This window comes from Ipomoea triloba, chromosome 9, assembly GCF_003576645.1.
Source record: "Ipomoea triloba cultivar NCNSP0323 chromosome 9, ASM357664v1".
NCBI classification, from domain to species: domain Eukaryota; kingdom Viridiplantae; phylum Streptophyta; class Magnoliopsida; order Solanales; family Convolvulaceae; genus Ipomoea; species Ipomoea triloba.
Window position 1 is genome coordinate 5,136,699 of NC_044924.1, and position 17,159 is coordinate 5,153,857.

General features: G+C 35.0%; 2 protein-coding genes across 2 annotated transcripts; both read left to right on the forward strand.

Annotated features, from left to right (window-relative positions):
* Positions 1 to 403: 403 nt before the first annotated feature.
* LOC116029995 (protein ACTIVITY OF BC1 COMPLEX KINASE 7, chloroplastic) lies at positions 404 to 6,249 on the forward strand. The gene is made up of 18 exons (XM_031272069.1): positions 404 to 605; positions 1,398 to 1,971; positions 2,086 to 2,229; positions 2,430 to 2,555; positions 2,739 to 2,826; positions 2,903 to 2,996; positions 3,089 to 3,182; positions 3,285 to 3,339; positions 3,464 to 3,555; positions 3,633 to 3,803; positions 3,931 to 3,987; positions 4,097 to 4,180; positions 4,382 to 4,466; positions 4,922 to 4,983; positions 5,105 to 5,179; positions 5,256 to 5,360; positions 5,628 to 5,769; positions 5,870 to 6,249. Exons 2-18 carry the CDS (start codon positions 1,411 to 1,413, stop codon positions 5,941 to 5,943), a joined length of 2,109 nt encoding a protein of 702 aa, XP_031127929.1. The 5' UTR covers positions 404 to 605; positions 1,398 to 1,410; the 3' UTR covers positions 5,944 to 6,249.
* A 4,966-nt stretch (positions 6,250 to 11,215) lies between these two features.
* LOC116030936 (acetyl-CoA acetyltransferase, cytosolic 1) lies at positions 11,216 to 16,264 on the forward strand. Its single transcript, XM_031273306.1, has 14 exons — positions 11,216 to 11,346; positions 12,162 to 12,224; positions 12,808 to 12,906; positions 12,990 to 13,163; positions 13,279 to 13,384; positions 13,624 to 13,762; positions 14,022 to 14,099; positions 14,202 to 14,267; positions 14,653 to 14,738; positions 14,972 to 15,071; positions 15,163 to 15,273; positions 15,378 to 15,419; positions 15,636 to 15,722; positions 15,926 to 16,264. The coding sequence occupies exons 2-14, from the start codon at positions 12,191 to 12,193 to the stop codon at positions 16,013 to 16,015; spliced, it is 1,212 nt and encodes a 403-aa protein (XP_031129166.1). The 5' UTR covers positions 11,216 to 11,346; positions 12,162 to 12,190; the 3' UTR covers positions 16,016 to 16,264.
* The last annotated feature ends 895 nt before the right edge of the window (positions 16,265 to 17,159 follow it).

Below are 17,159 nucleotides of genomic sequence, written 5' to 3' on the forward strand. Positions count from 1 at the left end.
GTAGTAATAATCCTTCATTTGCAGTTGCACCAACTCTTTCTCTCTCTTTATTTTATGATCAAGCGACATAAAGTAATTTTTTTTAAATAGAATGTTATGAGTTTGAGCCTAATATTTTTGAGTTCTTACACCAAGCTACTAGCCTGCCAATCATATATGATACATATAAATTGTACGGAGTATTAAAAATCATGTTTAAACTGTGTGGTGCGCCATTTGACGTGAATATTTATTTTTATTATTATTATTTTTTTTTTGGCTTTATTGTTTTGGTTTGTTGGGAGGGAATAGAGAAGCACATCGAACGCCACCTGGGTACCTAGTAAGTACTGGTGCATATTCAAGATACTTTTTTTTTTTTTTTTTAGTTTCTTTGTCGGTTAGCTGGTTTCTTCGCAACGGTTCTGGTATTTGTCAAAACGCAAGAAATTACGCTAAAAACAGAGAAACATAGTTGTACCAAGTTTGCACGTTTCGTCGTTCCACTTCCCAGTTCTAATGGAGTAACTTCCTGGATTCAATTCCTCAGTTCTTGCTGTACAAGTCCAAGAAAATCTCTCAAAATCTTGCGGCTGGCAACTCTAGAGGTTCATCCTCCACAGGCTGTAAGTGCTTCAATTATTTTCTTCCCAACTTCATTTAAAGTTTCTTTAAAAAAAATAAAAAATTATTCCATGTTATTCCCTGTGTTTGTGTGTGGGACCTGGATCAAAGTTTTGATTTTTAAGGTTGAAAGAGGTATATTTTGATTGTTTTGGAACATATATGATTGTATTGATCGGATATGATATGATTCCTGTTTGCAAAGAATGTTTGGTTTTGGTAATTAGGCTTTTGTTCAGAGAAGATGAAGTAGGATGTGCAAAAGGTATATATTACCTGGGAGGAAAGGGTTTGTTCAATTAATTAAACTTAATGATCATTTACATCAATTGAATTCAGTGCAAGTGTGCCAGGCAGTCCATGCTTGCCCACAAAAGGCAAAATTCCTCGCCTCAAAGGGGCCCCACACCCTGACCCGACAAGATTGTGGAAGGTAACTCAAGGTGACTCAGCGACCCATTGGACCAATGCCCACATGGAGCCACTCTACAAGAGACTGAAGAGAGTGAAACTCTCACTGCGGCTGCCAGGCTTAATCCTGCGTCTTGCCTACAATGATTGCCACCCTGGAACCTGTGTGGGCCCCAGGCAGTCCAGGCTGATTGACTGGGAAAAATTCTTTGCCCAGTGTATAGTGAATTATGCTTTGTTTCTTGCTGCAAGGCATGATTGTGGCTTTAGTCAATTCTAAGTTTCCTAAAATTCGATAGGAGTATCATTAGGGAATTTTGCGGTCTGATGCTTATTAGTGATTCTTGATTGTTGAATTCGTTTTATGAATGATTTATTTTCAGGTTTGTATCTAAAATGGCGGCAATACTGGCTTCTCACAGCTGCTATTGCCGCAAGGGGGAATTGATCGACTATGGAAGAAAGGGGGATGGCCTCAGCTCTTCACTGTCAATTTCACCTTTATTTTCGTTGAATTTGAAGAGACGTTCCTGTAAGCCACCTGAAAGGGTCCATGGGTTTTTAGTGCGGATGCAACAGAGAGAGTCCCATGTGAAAAGAGGTATGAATCGTCGTCCGATTGAAATGGTACCTACAAGTGAAGTCGTGAAAGAAAGAGCACCGTCAATAAATGGAGTTGAAATAGTGAACGGTACAAAACAAGTTGTTAATGGGGCAAGCATAGTTAAGAGAGGTGCAGCTCCAGCTGTTATGAAAAAAACAAAATCCAAAGAGCTTCCACCCGTCGATGACCTAAAAGTTTTGCCTTCAGATGAAGGCTTCAGTTGGGCCAACGAGAATTATAATTCCATTCAAAGAAGTATAGATGTATGGTCCTTTGTTATTTCACTACGTGCGCGCGTTTTCCTAGATAATGCCAAATGGACATATGTGGGAGGCTTTGCAGAAGATAAGCAGGTGAGATTTGGTTCAATTGGGGGATTTGGGGCATTTGTTTGATCAGTCAAGTTTACTTCACTTTTGAGCTGATTTGGTTTTACGAGTTCTGAGTCTTAAGTTATTTAATTCCAGAAAAACAGAAGACGGAAAACCGCTTCATGGTTAAGGGAACGCGTGCTACAACTTGGACCTACGTTTATTAAACTCGGACAATTATCCTCAACTAGGTCTGATCTATTTCCACGTGAGTTTGTTGATGAGCTTGCCAAATTGCAGGTATAACTGTGTTTTCATAGAAGCAATCTTGATTGTACCATATAAAAATAATTTTTTTTTTTTAAAAAAAAAAACAGAATCAATCTTGATTTCTTAATCTACTGTGAAATAGTAAATATAGTACTCTTGGAAACATTTAACAGAAATAGATGGCCTTTGAATCTGATGTTTTGCGTAACGAATGTCGGCATATGATTCAGGATAGAGTTCCGGCATTCTCACCAACTAAAGCAAAAGATTTCATTAAAAAGGAGTTGGGAGTTCCGGTTGATCTTTTGTTCAAGGAATTTGAAGACCGGCCGATTGCTGCTGCTAGTCTTGGTCAGGTGTTTGTTTCATGTTTTCAACTATTTTGTATCGTGAAAGCAGCACATCGTCTAAAGTCTTTATTTAATCAAATACGTTCTTTACAATGGATGCGTCATGCAAAAATGGATACTATTCCATAAATACGAATCGCCTCATACTGCATCGTCGTGCTGATTTTTATGTTGTGAAACTTTGATTAGGTGCACCGTGCTGTCTTGCATGATGGAGAAAAAGTCGTCGTGAAAGTTCAGAGACCTGGTTTGAAAAAGCTATTCGACATTGATCTGAGTGAGTCCTAATGTCCTATGAAACCGGATATACCGTTCCGTTGGTTGGCAACACGTTTTGACTTCCCTTCGTGCAGGAAATCTCAAATTAATTGCTGAGTACTTTCAGAATAGTGAAACGCTCGGTGGGCCATCCAGAGACTGGATAGGAATTTATGAAGAATGTTCCAAGTGAGTGAGCGAAAACACTAGTTTTAGTTCTTCGTCATATAAAGTAACTTGACTAGCTAATATTGCTCTCGTTTGCTTTCATGAAATTTCAGGATATTGTACGAGGAAATAGATTATATAAACGAAGGGAAGAATGCTGACAGATTTCGACGGGACTTTCGAAACATTAAATGGGTCCGAATACCTGTATGTTTCCTTCCAAAAAAACTAATTTTTTTTTTTGGTTTAGTTTCCTTTTCTCCAACTAATTATACGTAACTAAATTTGCTTCTTTTTTCCCCACTCCAGTTGGTGTACTGGGATTATACCGCAACGAAGGTGTTGACACTTGAGTATGTTCCAGGTATATTTTAGAAACTAACTTATCGTAATTATTGTGTCACGGGAGCATTACATTGTCTAGTTAGGTAAAGCAGTTGCACCACGGGGGGCTTAATCATTGAATTTATTTATAACCTAATGAGCAGGGGTAAAGATCAACTCGTTGGATGCGATAGAAGCACGCGGTTTTAGCCGATCTCGGATATCATCTCGAGCAATTGAAGCCTATTTAATTCAGGTGTGTTGTCTAACTTCTGGTGGACAAATGTTATTCCCTTCGTTACGTTGAATAATTTTCTGATTCTTGTTATGCAGATACTAAGGACAGGGTTTTTCCATGCTGATCCCCACCCGGGAAATCTTGCTATAGATGTCGATGAAGCTCTAATCTACTATGACTTTGGTATGATGGGAGAGATTAAGAACTTTACAAGAGAGAGGCTCCTCGGAATTTTCTATGCTGTTTATGAAAAGGACGCAAAAAAGGTCTACAAGTCTTCACTTTGATACTCCGATATTATTATTATTGTTATTATTATAGTCTTTGTTATACACAAAGATTGAATGGATTCTTCTCGGTGCATTAGCTAAGATTTGAATGCTTCATAAACAGGTTATGCAAGGTCTCATTGATCTTGGAGCGCTTCAACCCACCGGAGACATGTCATCCGTATGTTACAAAACCGCAAAATGGAAATTTTCTAGATAAAATTTTGTCTTGAAGTGTGAACAAGTTTCTATAAAATGACCAATTTTTTGGCATGCCTACTGCTTCTCAGGTGAGGAGATCGGTGCAGTTTTTCTTGGATAATTTGTTAGATCAAAGGCCTGATCAACAACAGACACTATCAGCAATTGGCGAGGTATTATGAAATTTTAGTTCTGCACCCGGATAGAAATTCGTTCTTCTCTATAGGAATTAAACGGTATTTTGATTGATGAGTACATAAATACTTTTATTCAAGTTTTCCGGTCAACCGTTACTATTGCATTAATAATTCCTTCACACTTTAGTTCCGCTTGCCATTGCATGCATCACAATTTCACACTGGAAAGCTCTGCAGGATTTGTTTGCTATCGCGTTAGACCAACCATTCCGGTTCCCATCCACCTTCACTTTTGTCTTGAGGGCATTTTCAACGCTTGAAGGTTCTTTCTCTCTCTCTCTCTCTCTCTCTCTCTCTCTGTCTCCCTCTCCCTCTCCCTCTCACACACACATATTAAACGTAGAAAACTGGGGCAATTTGAACTAAATTGGTTAGGCAGTTTACTTGGTAACTGCAAGGTTACAAATTCGATTCCCAACAGGTATTGGCCTTCTTGGTTTGAGTCAGTCAGCTATGGGCAACCTAGGCTGGTTTAACTCCTCGTGGTCCTTTGCCCTAGGTTGACCTCCTTCTTTGTTCTGGTCCTTTGCCCGCTAGGGTCACAAGGAAAGTGCATACCCTCAGGTAGTGGTTGCGGGTTTCACTCGTCACTCAAAAATATAGAAAACTGTGTGGTGGCTTTGATGACCACGCAATAACGCAGCATATAGTATTATTTCTACGAGAACAAGCTTACAAGAACCCTGCTTTATTATACCGTCTTTTGCATTTCTACAGGCATTGGCTACAATCTGGACCCAGATTTTTCTTTTGCTAAGATTGCCGCCCCATATGCACAGGTTTACAATATTTGCGTGAATTATTGCATTCCATTCACACACCCGCAGCTAAATGCTACTGACCAACACTGAGAAAGTACCTATGGATTCTTGGCATCTAAAATTCTAATTTTACATTCAGGAGCTCTTAGATTTAAGACAGAAGCAACGGAGCGGAACACAACTTGTTCAGGAAATAAGGAAACAAGCCGACGATGTGCCTATCCACCTCTTTCTTCTCCTTCATATTGATTAAGAACCTTAATTTTTAACAGAATAATAATATATTGCAGGCAAGGTCATACACCATATCGATGCCTTACAGAGTTCAGAGGATCGAGGAGTTTGTGAAACAACTTGAATCTGGAGATTTGAAGCTCCGAGTTCGAGTCCTCGAGGTAATTGTTCAATTTTTCAGAACTAGTTTATGGGTTCTACTGATGATTTTTGGAGATAACTACTGAAATTTCATGACTGAACTTATCTTATATTGCCTGTTGCCAATGAGCATGAAATTCAAGTGTAATGAACATTCCTTGGAACTGCAATGAGCATTCATCACTTTGAGGCTCATAATTTTCGTGAGCCCAAAGTCATGATAGACATAACTTAACTTCCCGGCTCATTTGATTTTCTGACATTTACAACCACGATAACCATATCAGTCTGAAAGAGCGGCTCGCAAGGCAACCATACTACAAATGGCAACCATGTACACGGTTTTAGGCGGCACGCTACTCAACGTGGGCATAACATTCAGCAGCCAAGGCAATCAAATGTTTGCCAATGGAACATTCGTTGGTGCAGGTGAAAAACAACGTTTCCATCTGAGAGATTTCGTCTTTCATGTTTTATGTATCCTTACATTTCCTACTGCAAATGTTAACCTTAACACTTTTGTTTGCAGGTGTTTTTCTAACTCTGCTCATTAGGTCCATGCAGAGGGTGAAGAGACTTGAGAAATTTGAGAAAATGATTTGATTTTAGATTTTATTATTTTTGTATAAATATCATTCAATTTGTGTAGAATTTTATTTCTCTATAAATATGATGCAATGATTTCTTTGCTAATATGGGACAAGTTGGTAAATGGGGAACGATGGTGCTGGACAATCTTACAATCGACGTGATGGACTTGCTCCGGCTTGGTGTTGCTGGGGAGAGGAGAGAAGCCAACCATGGCTTCTTCGGCATGTATATTGTTTGGACCTGGATCCACCTTGCGAAGTGTATCTATACACAACTTACATATTAAATATTCATAATTTATCTTTTAAGAATTTATAATTTGTATCTACGACTACGAACACACAATGTTAACATATATTATTTTGTTTTGTATTCGCAAGTTCTTGGTAGTCAATTTTAATATTAAAAATATAAAATTTAATCTTTTTAAAATTTAGTACAGTGGTTATGTGTTTTAACTTAGAAATACAATTTTAAAATTTAGTACAGTGGTTATGTGTTTTAACTTAGAAATACAATTTTATATATAGGTGATAGCTTCTACTTATATTTTTTTATTTTATGCTAACATTACCAAGGTGGCAGATCTTATTATCCTTAATTCTTCCACATGGAACGAGCCCCTCATCGCATCTCTGTTTGGTCAAGCTGTCACTGCTTCAATTCTGAGTATTCCATTATCTGATTCACGATCAGTGGACAGAATCTTGTGGACTGAAGATGTAAAAGGCATCTATACTGTCAAAAGCTGCTACAACTCCCTAATGGGTAACTTGGATCTCTCTCAATCTCCATGCTGGACAAAATTCTGGTCACTTATGCTCCCTCCAAAGATCAAGACTTTCTTTTGGCAGCTCTGTTCCTCTTCTCTTCCGACACATGATATTCTTAAATCCAAGATGGTTCATGTCCCAGATGTTTGTCAAATCTGTAACCATGAGGAAGAATATGCATTTCATCTTTTCATAAAATGTCCTCTTGCTCGTGATTGCTGGGATATCATCGGTGGGATTGACTATGTTTCCAGTCCCTCCCTCATTGACTGGCTGAACCTTATTTTCTCCACAAAATCTGATCATGACCTGTGCATTATTATCTCTATATGCTGGAAAATTTGGGATGCATAATGAAAAAATCTGGAATCATTCCATTGTCTCGGCCTCCCATATCTGTTATAGCGCTAAGCATTTCTTATCTGAATGGTCTCATGTTAATACTAATGTGAATGCTGCTAACAGGTCCCCTACTGAAAGTACTGCCTGGGCACGTCCTCCCTCGGGCTTGCTCAAAATCAACGTCGACGCAGCCATTGATCATAACAGGAACAAGATGGGTTTCGACTTTATCATTCGCGATTCTATGGGTCGTTTCATTGCTGCTAGGTGCCTTCCTTGGAGAGCTGCCTTCATTCCACCAGAAGCAGAAGTGATGGGCATTCGTGAAGCTTTGAAATGGATTAGAGATCTTGGTATTGACAACCTACAGCTTGAGAGTGACTGTCAGCAGGCCATACTTGGGATTCAGCATACTTTTGCTTCCATTTCTTATTTTGATCTCATCCTAGACGATATTAGATGCATAGCTTCTAGTTTTGATAACTTAAACTTTTTGTTTGTTAAACGGTCCGCGAACAGGGTAGCCCATTGCCTAGCTAGGGAAGCCTTGTGTATGTTGACCGTATGGACTGTTTTTCTCATCCTTTTCCTTCCATCGCTCATGCCTTGAGCTTGGATTCTAATTAATGATTTTTCGTGTTTATTTTCAAATATATATATATATATATATATATATATATATATATTTTAAATTAATTTATTTAACAAATATTGTCGCATCACGAATATTGTCGCATCACGAATTTTACTTGTTATCTTTAGTTAATTAGTTACCTAGAAATTAATATATTTAATTGTAACTTTTTTATTGTTTAAGAGGTGTAATTCTTTTTTTCATGATCTATTTTATCTTTTTTCTTAAATTATTTTTTAGAAAATATAATATATATTTCATATTCCATGTTTTCTCATTCTTTTTTTACTTTTCTTTTGAAAAGTATTTTAAATAATTTAGGTGTGATGATGAATTCATAACCAGTCAGAGTTGGATGACTTGACTTATAATTAATTAGTGAAGAGTCAAGTACGGCGACTTTGTTGATCTATGGGATAAATGCCTTATTTAGCCGTCAACTAGTATTTATGAGTTGACGGTACTAGGGATTCTATTTGAGATGTAATATTTGTTATAAACTTTTTCTAATTGTTGCAGTCTAAATAATTAATACTCCATTTGACCCTGATCTTTTTTTAAATAGAACCACAGAGATACAGAGGTGTCATATGAATGCAAGGTGTCTAACGCCTATCAGGTAACGTAATTTTTCGTGTAAACGTAATTATGTCGCTATCACAATCAACTGCTTTAACTTTTTTTTTTTAAATACTACAGTAAATTATATTCTCAACTTTTTCTCCCTCTCACAAAATTTTCATTGAGACCCATAGGATGAAGATAACTAATCACCAATTACCACATAAAGGAGTAAAAGTGATGGAATTTTTTATTTTTTTTTAAATTAGGATAATACGGATAAAATATACCAAAATTTGTCAGTTTCGACATGAAAGAATAAGAAGACGGGTATGAGGAGTGATGATAAAACAGCTCGTAGAATATATGAGAAAAACTCTGTTCTTTCATGGTTTGGCCGCGTATGCTGTGGATACTGCTTTTCAACCTTACCCACTTAACCAGCAGGCAGGCAGATACTCTTAGGTTGTCAAATTATGTTTAATTTGATTCATATAATTAATATTTACAAACAGTAATTCATGCTCAATTCAACTAATCGATTAACTTAAAATAAATGGATAGTTTTCTCTCACAAACAACTGCAAAATGTAGGTAATATATAAGCATGTATGTGAGGACGTGTGAGACAATTGAGACATATCGTGTGATTTACCTACATGTAATATATAGACATATAAAATACAATAATATAAAATTTTAATATAGATAAAATAATAAAATAGTTAATTTATATTTCGAATTTTCAAATAATAATTAGTTTTGTATGTTGCATCTAAAAAAATTATTTTAATAAGGTGCAAATATCTATGGGTCCATTTGAAGCTTTTAATTAAAAAAAATATTTTACTTTGTCGAACAAAATCTAAAATATAAACAATATATAGTAACATGCTGAATTTTATAATTTGGTTGGTACGTGGGTACATACCAAATGATGAGTGGATATGGCATGGTTGGTGGGGTTTAGTGAAGTTTAGACAATAATACAATAGAAAAAGAGTGATCTATATACGTACAACAAATTATATTGTGACTTAAATACATAAAAATAAAATAAAATCGTAGATATATAAAAATGACACTAACAATAGTGACTTTATATATTTATATTTGTGTTTTATGTATTTATAATAATGAATTTATGCTTGTGTGTATAAAACTGAACAAATAAAATTGAAACTTGTTAAAAGATGTGAAACGATGCAAGTCCAACCATGATAATTAGTACAAGGTTAAATGACAAATGAATTCATAAATATAAATTGTAAGTAATGTTACGTTTTTCTTTGTCACATAATTAATAGAATAGTAATTCTTTCCGCATATTATCACTGTATTAATTAAGCATCATCCTTTATTTTAAAGAAATCCATTCGTGTTGCCTGCATGGACAGTTCAGTTGGTCGCATAAGTAAAGTTTGGAAAGAAAGATCAGGAATCGAGTCTCACTAATAATAGTATAAGAGCAACAAATCAAAGTGAGGGGGCTCACTGTGCGCCGGGCCGGGGCGTGGGCTGTGGAAACCCCTGGGGTTGTGAATTCAATCTTTTGAGAAGAAAGAAATCTATTCGTATTTAGTTAAAAAGTCAAAATTAGTAAAAGGTACATAACAAATGAAATAAAATCTAGGTAGCATTATTCCATAGTTAAATGGACACACACCTATATTGACGAGATTCAAATCATGGTAGCATATAGTAGGACCAAGGTAGTTTAAACTTAATTATATGCTGAAATTCATTTCGTTGTAGCATAGTGGGACTAAGGTGGTTTAAATTCTAATTAAATGGCAGTGTTGCCCCACATTACATGTGAAGAACATAATGCTGCAGTTGAGCAGTTCTAATTAATTAGATTTAGTGATGGTGGGGCAATAATGAAGTCAAATTGGACTTAATTAACCTCTCTGATTCAATCGGATTAATGACCCAAAGACAAAAGTACACTAGATATATACGAAATATTTTAACCTAAATTGTATTTGAGAAAAAAAAAAGTAAAAATAAATATTGAGATGCATGAAAATATTTATATTTAAGAATTTTTGTGCATTTTTAATTTTAATATAACATTAAATTATATATAAAAAAGTAAAATAAAATCAATGAAGTCGATCAATGTGATTGATGCACATTGGTTTTGGATTAGTATTTTACCCACCACCTCCCGTATAAAGGGAAGGGTTTGATGCCACTGGACCACAAGGGTTTTAGATTAGTATTAGTATGGCTAGAAAATGGATAACGAATCCCGTATGATTAAACACAAAATTAAACTTTGTAGTCACAGTGTAAAAGTTTTACTTAATATAATGTATTTTTTGTGGACATTGATCCTTCCATCTAATGAGTTGCATTTATCTATCTTATAAGTTAGTGTGAGAATCCTTGAGCCAGAAAATTTCACATGGCAGTCAACAAAGCCGGTCCATAAAAACAATAAATAAAATGCAGACAAAAACCAGAATTCCTCTTTTATTAGCAGCCATTTTTGTACCGAAATTAGTTACGTGTACCTCGTGCAGCACTCCAGCAGCCATTCAGCCAGCCATCATCACTCCCTATTTTTTAAAATTGTTCTTGTCTCTGTTATTTATTATATAAATAATAATTTAGGTGTACAAAATAAATTTTTATATAAATTATACAACTGTGAAAGTAAATACGGAGTAATAAATAAAAATATTTATAAGGATACTTAAGCTCTTTAGTTAATTTATGTATTGCGATAAACACAGTAATACAAGAGAAATGTAAACTTATATAGCATACTTCGTCTGATCGTTTTCATTTCATTTTTAGGTATTCAATTTATATAAATTTGATATTTTAATGGTACAATTCAACTCGAAATAAAAAAAAGCTTCATATTTAGTACGGAGTACTTTTTTTACATGGTAAAAAGAAATTAAATACACGATTTATGTATTTTAGAAATTTGTAATATATATGGAGCCAGCCACCATGGCGCCCATAGCCACCATTTGGGTTCCTCTTCATCTCCTATATATATCCGACTGCCTCTATTTCACTTCACTTCACAACTCACTTTCCATAACTTGCTGCTCTGCTTTGTCGAGGATCATTAATTTATCCACACAGGTACTAATCCAAAAGCTAATCCCTGCATTTTTCGATCTCTGTCACTCTGTGCATTTCTTAGATCAATTGTGATGAGCTTTTTTTTGGTTGTTGATTTTAATTTGTTTCGTTTGTTGATTTTTTAAATTTGTACTTGTGTTAAGCCGTTAACTAAATCTAATTTCGAAATCAGCTATGTATGCAGAATGTGTTCTGTCACTGATTTAGCGTCTGATCATTTAGAGTAGTGAATTAGATCTAGTTTTTACTGTACTGAATGTTTTTCTTCGGGAACTCAGAAAATGCTAAGGTCAACTTGCAGGTCTGGTTTATCTTTCATAGATATGTATCCATGAAGCGACGAAAAATCTAGTGGTTTGGAGCGCAGTCAAGGCTATAATTGCCTGTTCTGTTTTCAGTTTGGTACTAATTGATAAGCCAACAATATGATGAAATTGTTAAATCTCAGGAATAGTAGTTGCGGCCTGGTATGATATTTTCTTTTGTTTTCCCCCCTTTTGGGTTAGTTGGGGTGTAAGTGGAGTGGTCTGTAGTTAAGCTGAACTGTTTTTTAGCTAGTATTTTAAATTTAAATGATTTTGTGTTCTTTTTGCTTGGTTTGAAAAGAAGTGCATGCTAAGGTATTATAGTTTTAGACTGGTTGAAGTGAACTTTAGGCTAATGTTATGGTGTCGTATAGGCAAGGGAGATTTCTCTCTTTCTCTCTCTATTTATAAATTGTGAGGCCACATGCTTCTTGCATGTTGTTAGGTAATTGTGCTGTGATCTTTCTTGTGAGAAATAGGGAAATTCTAATTGAGTTTTGTATGAAACAGACACAGATTTGCTTATATCTTAACTTGCAATGGCTCCATCAGCAGAAACTATCAATCCTAGAGGTAAATACATTTGCTCTAGTCCCATCTATCTTTAAAGTTTGTGAATTGGTTACAAGAAAATTTTTATTTGAAAACCTATTTGATTAAAACTAGAAAAGTGTTTCCTGTTCAGATTTGAAAATTTTCAAAAGCCACTTAGATCAAGTTACCATTGGTGTAACTGAAATGCAAATTAACTCTTATTGTCTCTATTTGTCATCTTTTTTTTTTTTTTTTTTTTTTAATCTCATCTGATAATCCAATTGCATAAGTCTGACCTCATGCTTTTCTTTTTAGTTTTAGTTTAAACTAAAATTATTTTCTGTTTATTTTCATCATTGAATCACTATTCATTGAGTTCCGCATGAACAATTAATTCTTGTATTATAAGCATATAATTAAGCATTTCCAATACTATTTGTTTGCATGTCATTTGTAGCAGGTTCATGTAGTTTTGTAGATCTGTATGTTTTTGTTGATTGTTTGCTGTCTCCAGATGGTGCACAATTTTTGTGCAATTAAGACTTTTTGAGTTTGGTCTTTTTTTTTCATACACATTTCTACAGATCCAATGATTGATCATTACTTTATTTATGTTAAATAGATGTTTGCATTGTTGGTGTTGCCCGTACACCAATGGGTGGCTTTCTTGGCTCTCTTTCATCATTGTCAGCTACCAAGCTTGGATCCATAGCTATTGAAAGTAAGATAAACCACCATGTTCATATAATTTCTTCACCATGCAGATCTTCATATTAAATTCTTTCTTCATCAATGCCACTTTAGGTGCTCTTAAGAGGGCAAATATTGAACCATCACTTGTCGAAGAAGTTTTCTTTGGAAATGTTCTCAGTGCAAACCTGGGCCAAGCTCCTGCCAGACAAGCAGCACTTGGTGCAGGAATCCCTAACACAGTGGTCTGCACAACTGTCAACAAAGTTTGTGCATCTGGGATGAAAGGTTTGTGCACCATTTCTTCAGTGCAACAGTGGAACCTCCATAATCACATGTACCACAGAAATTATTATACGAAACATTAAGGCTAATAACATGATATATTTATTTTGCACTGCAGCAACTATGCTTGCTGCGCAAAGTATCCAGTTGGGCATCAATGATGTTGTTGTTGCTGGTGGCATGGAAAGCATGTCAAATGCTCCCAAATACATTGCTGAAGCAAGGTTTGTATTCTTCTACCGATGATACTTCTATAGTGTCTTTACTCTAAAATTTGAGCCCCAACTGGCCTAAGTGAGGTACAGTCATAAGTATCTATGGATTACAAAGTAGATGCTATACACTCTACCAGCTGTTGTGCCTTCACTGAATTCTTGTTAGGCAATATCATATTGTGCTTGCAATTCCAGTACATATGGGTGAGTGTTATATTTATTTACCCTGCATCTCTGCATAATTGCAGAAAAGGATCTCGCCTTGGGCATGATACTCTTGTTGATGGAATGCTTAAAGATGGTTTGTGGGATGTCTACAATGATTGTGGAATGGGAGTTTGTGCTGAATTATGTGCTGAAAATCATAATTTATCACGAGAAGACCAGGTTTGTGTAGAAGTTATTACATTCCAAAATATTTTTTGTTGAATCTAGTAATTCTATTTCTGGACTCCTTTCTAGTGTAGACATGACACTGATGACATTGCTCAATCATGTTTTACCTTTTTCTATTTTCCTTTATTTCCAATTTTTTCATATTGATTTCCCTTTTTCAGAATATTTACAAATGTGAGAATAACCTGTCTAAAACAAGTATCATTTTTAATTAAGGAGTTTAATAACTAATCTTAAATTATGCAAACAGGATAATTTTGCAGTTCAAAGTTTTGAACGCGGTATTGCTGCTCAAAATGCTGGTGCTTTTTCATGGGAGATCGTGCCGGTAAAACAACTTGATCACATTCACTACAACCCTTTTCCTCTTAACAATAACAAGTCTGATAAATTCTTTTAGAGTATTTTATCATAATTTGATAATTTGCAGGTTGAAGTATCAGGGGGAAGAGGAAAGCCATCTACAATTGTTGATAAGGATGAAGGTTTGGGGAAGGTAAATATACTATGTCAGATATTCACTAATTCAGTACTTGACATTCCAACAAAAAAATAAAAAGAAAACAAAAACTAGTGAATAGTGATGAAGATGAATCTGTTCCTGACAATTAAATGCTAATTTTATATTGCTGCATCTTTGTATAAATGTAAATCACTATCTGAAGTACTTCAAAGAATTACTTGATTCAGCTGCATTGCGCATAAAAATGAAAAGTGAAATTAACATTGACAAGTCCATGTTTGTACACTGCAATTAAAATTGCCGACTGGATGCATGAAACTTTAACAAATGCTATGCAAGGATTGTTAAAATGGGTTTAAAACTTTGAAAGTATTATGGAATATTACTTTAACGGTACACTCTCATTCTGCCTCGCCAGTTTGATGCTTCAAAGTTGAGGAAACTCCGACCAAGTTTTAAGGAAACTGGAGGTACCGTGACTGCTGGTAACGCTTCTAGCATAAGGTTTGTTTACATGCACCCGTTCATTTTTTTATTTTATTTTTTTTAGTTTTGGTGAAAAAGAATTGTTTTCATGAATGCTTATATCTCAGATTCCCTTCTTACACTTCTTTGAGTGCCTTCTTTTATGGTGAAGATTTTTTGAATACCAATTCACCGGGCTCTGATTTACTGAAGAAATTCTTGTATCCATTTTTATGAAATTTTGTTGACAAGTAAAACAATCTAATTTTCAGTGATGGTGCTGCTGCTCTGGTCTTAGTAAGTGGAGAGAAGGCTGTTAAGCTTGGTTTAACTGTGATTGGAAAGATTAAAGGATATGCAGATGCTGCTCATGTATGACCTATACTTCAATATCCTATTATTAGCTGCAATCATTTTTTTTTAATTCACAATATTGATGCATTAATTTGATAAAATGATGCAGGCACCCGAACTATTTACAACTGCTCCTGCACTTGCAATTCCAAAGGCTATTAAAAATGCTTGCCTTGAAGCTTCTCAAGTTGACTATTATGAAATCAATGAAGCTTTTGCAGTATGTTTCCTTGCCTAACTCTTTCAAAATAAATATACTTCCAAGTTTTTACCTTTGAGTTTGCATCCGTATCCCTTCTCATTCCAAACATACCTTATGTGCAGGCTGTGGCTCTTGCAAATCAGAAGTTGCTGGAGCTTGATGTGGTGAGTTCTCTCATATTGTGTGCAAACACATCGTTAAAGTGAACTTAAGACAATTTGAGCTCTTCCATTCGAGAATATATTGTTGTGGGCTAAACAACTTATTGCCATCACTGTTTATTATGGACTACTTGCTAATTAACCACCTCGTGAATCACACTCAAAATAAGGACACACTTTCATCACATGACAGGATTGCCTTTACTTTGTGGTTTTCAGGAGAAAGTAAACGTTCATGGTGGAGCCGTAGCTTTGGGGCATCCTCTAGGATGCAGTGGTGCCCGTATATTGATTACACTTCTTGGGGTATGTTTTACCATACATACTGGATTCCTCGGTTCCAGATTTTTTCTAAAACTCAAATGCCTTAGTTTAGTCTACCAACCAGCATCCTTCTGTTTGGATCATATGACATGCTTCCATGTCTTTAGTTTTGACTTTTGAGCTATGTTTGGATGAGCATTATCTAAATGAGCTATCATCATAAGAATTGAAATGGGTTGGTGCAGGTATTGAAGCAGAAGAATGGGAAATACGGAGTCGGCGGCGTGTGCAACGGCGGTGGAGGTGCTTCCGCCCTGGTGTTGGAGCTGGTTTGATCCTTTTTAGTTAATCAACATTAGGAAATTAACTATGCTTCTGCCATTTGGGTTTCACCTGTACTATTTAGTATTTAGAGGTTATGTTTAGATGCCCAAACCACGACCTGGGAACAAATTTCACTACCTGGGCCCCTTTTATGTATTCTAAATGTTTTTTTTTCTTCTCATTTTGAGTGTATTATGTATTATCATCAATAAAATGGAGGCAGGATGAGTTTCCGCCATAATATCAAGTCTACCCAACTATACAACTTCTTCACTTTTCGGGACAATCTTAGCTAAATTGTGAAATTAGTTAGATTGTTGACTCCAATTGGGAGCAGTTTATTGGTATTGGTTTTATTGGTTTGAGGTGATCAACTTCTTTGTCGATTAAGGTCATAATGCAGGATTTATACTATATGCACACTTTTAGGTAGTGATAGCAAATGTTTCTTATCATCCAAAAAAATCTTCACTTTTAGACAATAGGTAATTTCAAGCACACTTTTATTCTTGGAATGAGGTAATGTGCCTATTGATATTTACTAATTTTTAGTATTGACTTTCAATTTGATTATAGATGGTCCATTGACTATTGATTTTATTTCAGGTTAAATTTTTCATTCAATATATGTTAAATTTAAGATTAAGAATGTAAAAATTGACTTGTTATTAAGATGAACAAATTAGGTTCATAAATTTCATCCACTAGGTTATCATAAGTGGGAATATAAAGAACATGTTAATGTATAAGTCAATTTGGACCATGAAAATCTAGAGACGCGATTTTGTTAATTAATTTTTACATTGTTACCTTCCAATTTAACACATATTAAACAAATATTTAATTAGATAATCAAATATGAAACAAAATTAATAGTCAAATGACCAATTATGATTAAATTAAAAATTAAAAATAAAAATTGATAAACGTCAATTTTTAAATGAAAATTAATCTTTCTTAAAAAAATGTAGAGTATCCTTTACATCAAATCTTGAGACTTAAGGGCTATCACAATTTTTAATACACTCCAAAGTCCACACATTAAAATAAAAGTTACAATATTTTTTTTTCATATTGTTATAATGGTATGCACGGATAAGATTAATCTAACATTTTTAAATTAATATTTTTAAAAATAACTACTCCGTAAAATAT

Coding starts and splice junctions, on each gene's coding strand:
- LOC116029995 (XM_031272069.1), top strand. CDS start 1,411: ATGGCGGCAATACTGGCTTCTCACAGCTGCTATTGCCGCAAGGGGGAA. Junction 2,997..3,088: donor ATTTATGAAGAATGTTCCAA/GTGAGTGAGCGA, acceptor ATGAAATTTCAG/GATATTGTACGAGGAAATAG. Junction 3,183..3,284: donor TTAAATGGGTCCGAATACCT/GTATGTTTCCTT, acceptor TCCCCACTCCAG/TTGGTGTACTGGGATTATAC.
- LOC116030936 (XM_031273306.1), top strand. CDS start 12,191: ATGGCTCCATCAGCAGAAACTATCAATCCTAGAG. Junction 12,907..12,989: donor TGGATCCATAGCTATTGAAA/GTAAGATAAACC, acceptor ATGCCACTTTAG/GTGCTCTTAAGAGGGCAAAT. Junction 13,385..13,623: donor AAATACATTGCTGAAGCAAG/GTTTGTATTCTT, acceptor GCATAATTGCAG/AAAAGGATCTCGCCTTGGGC.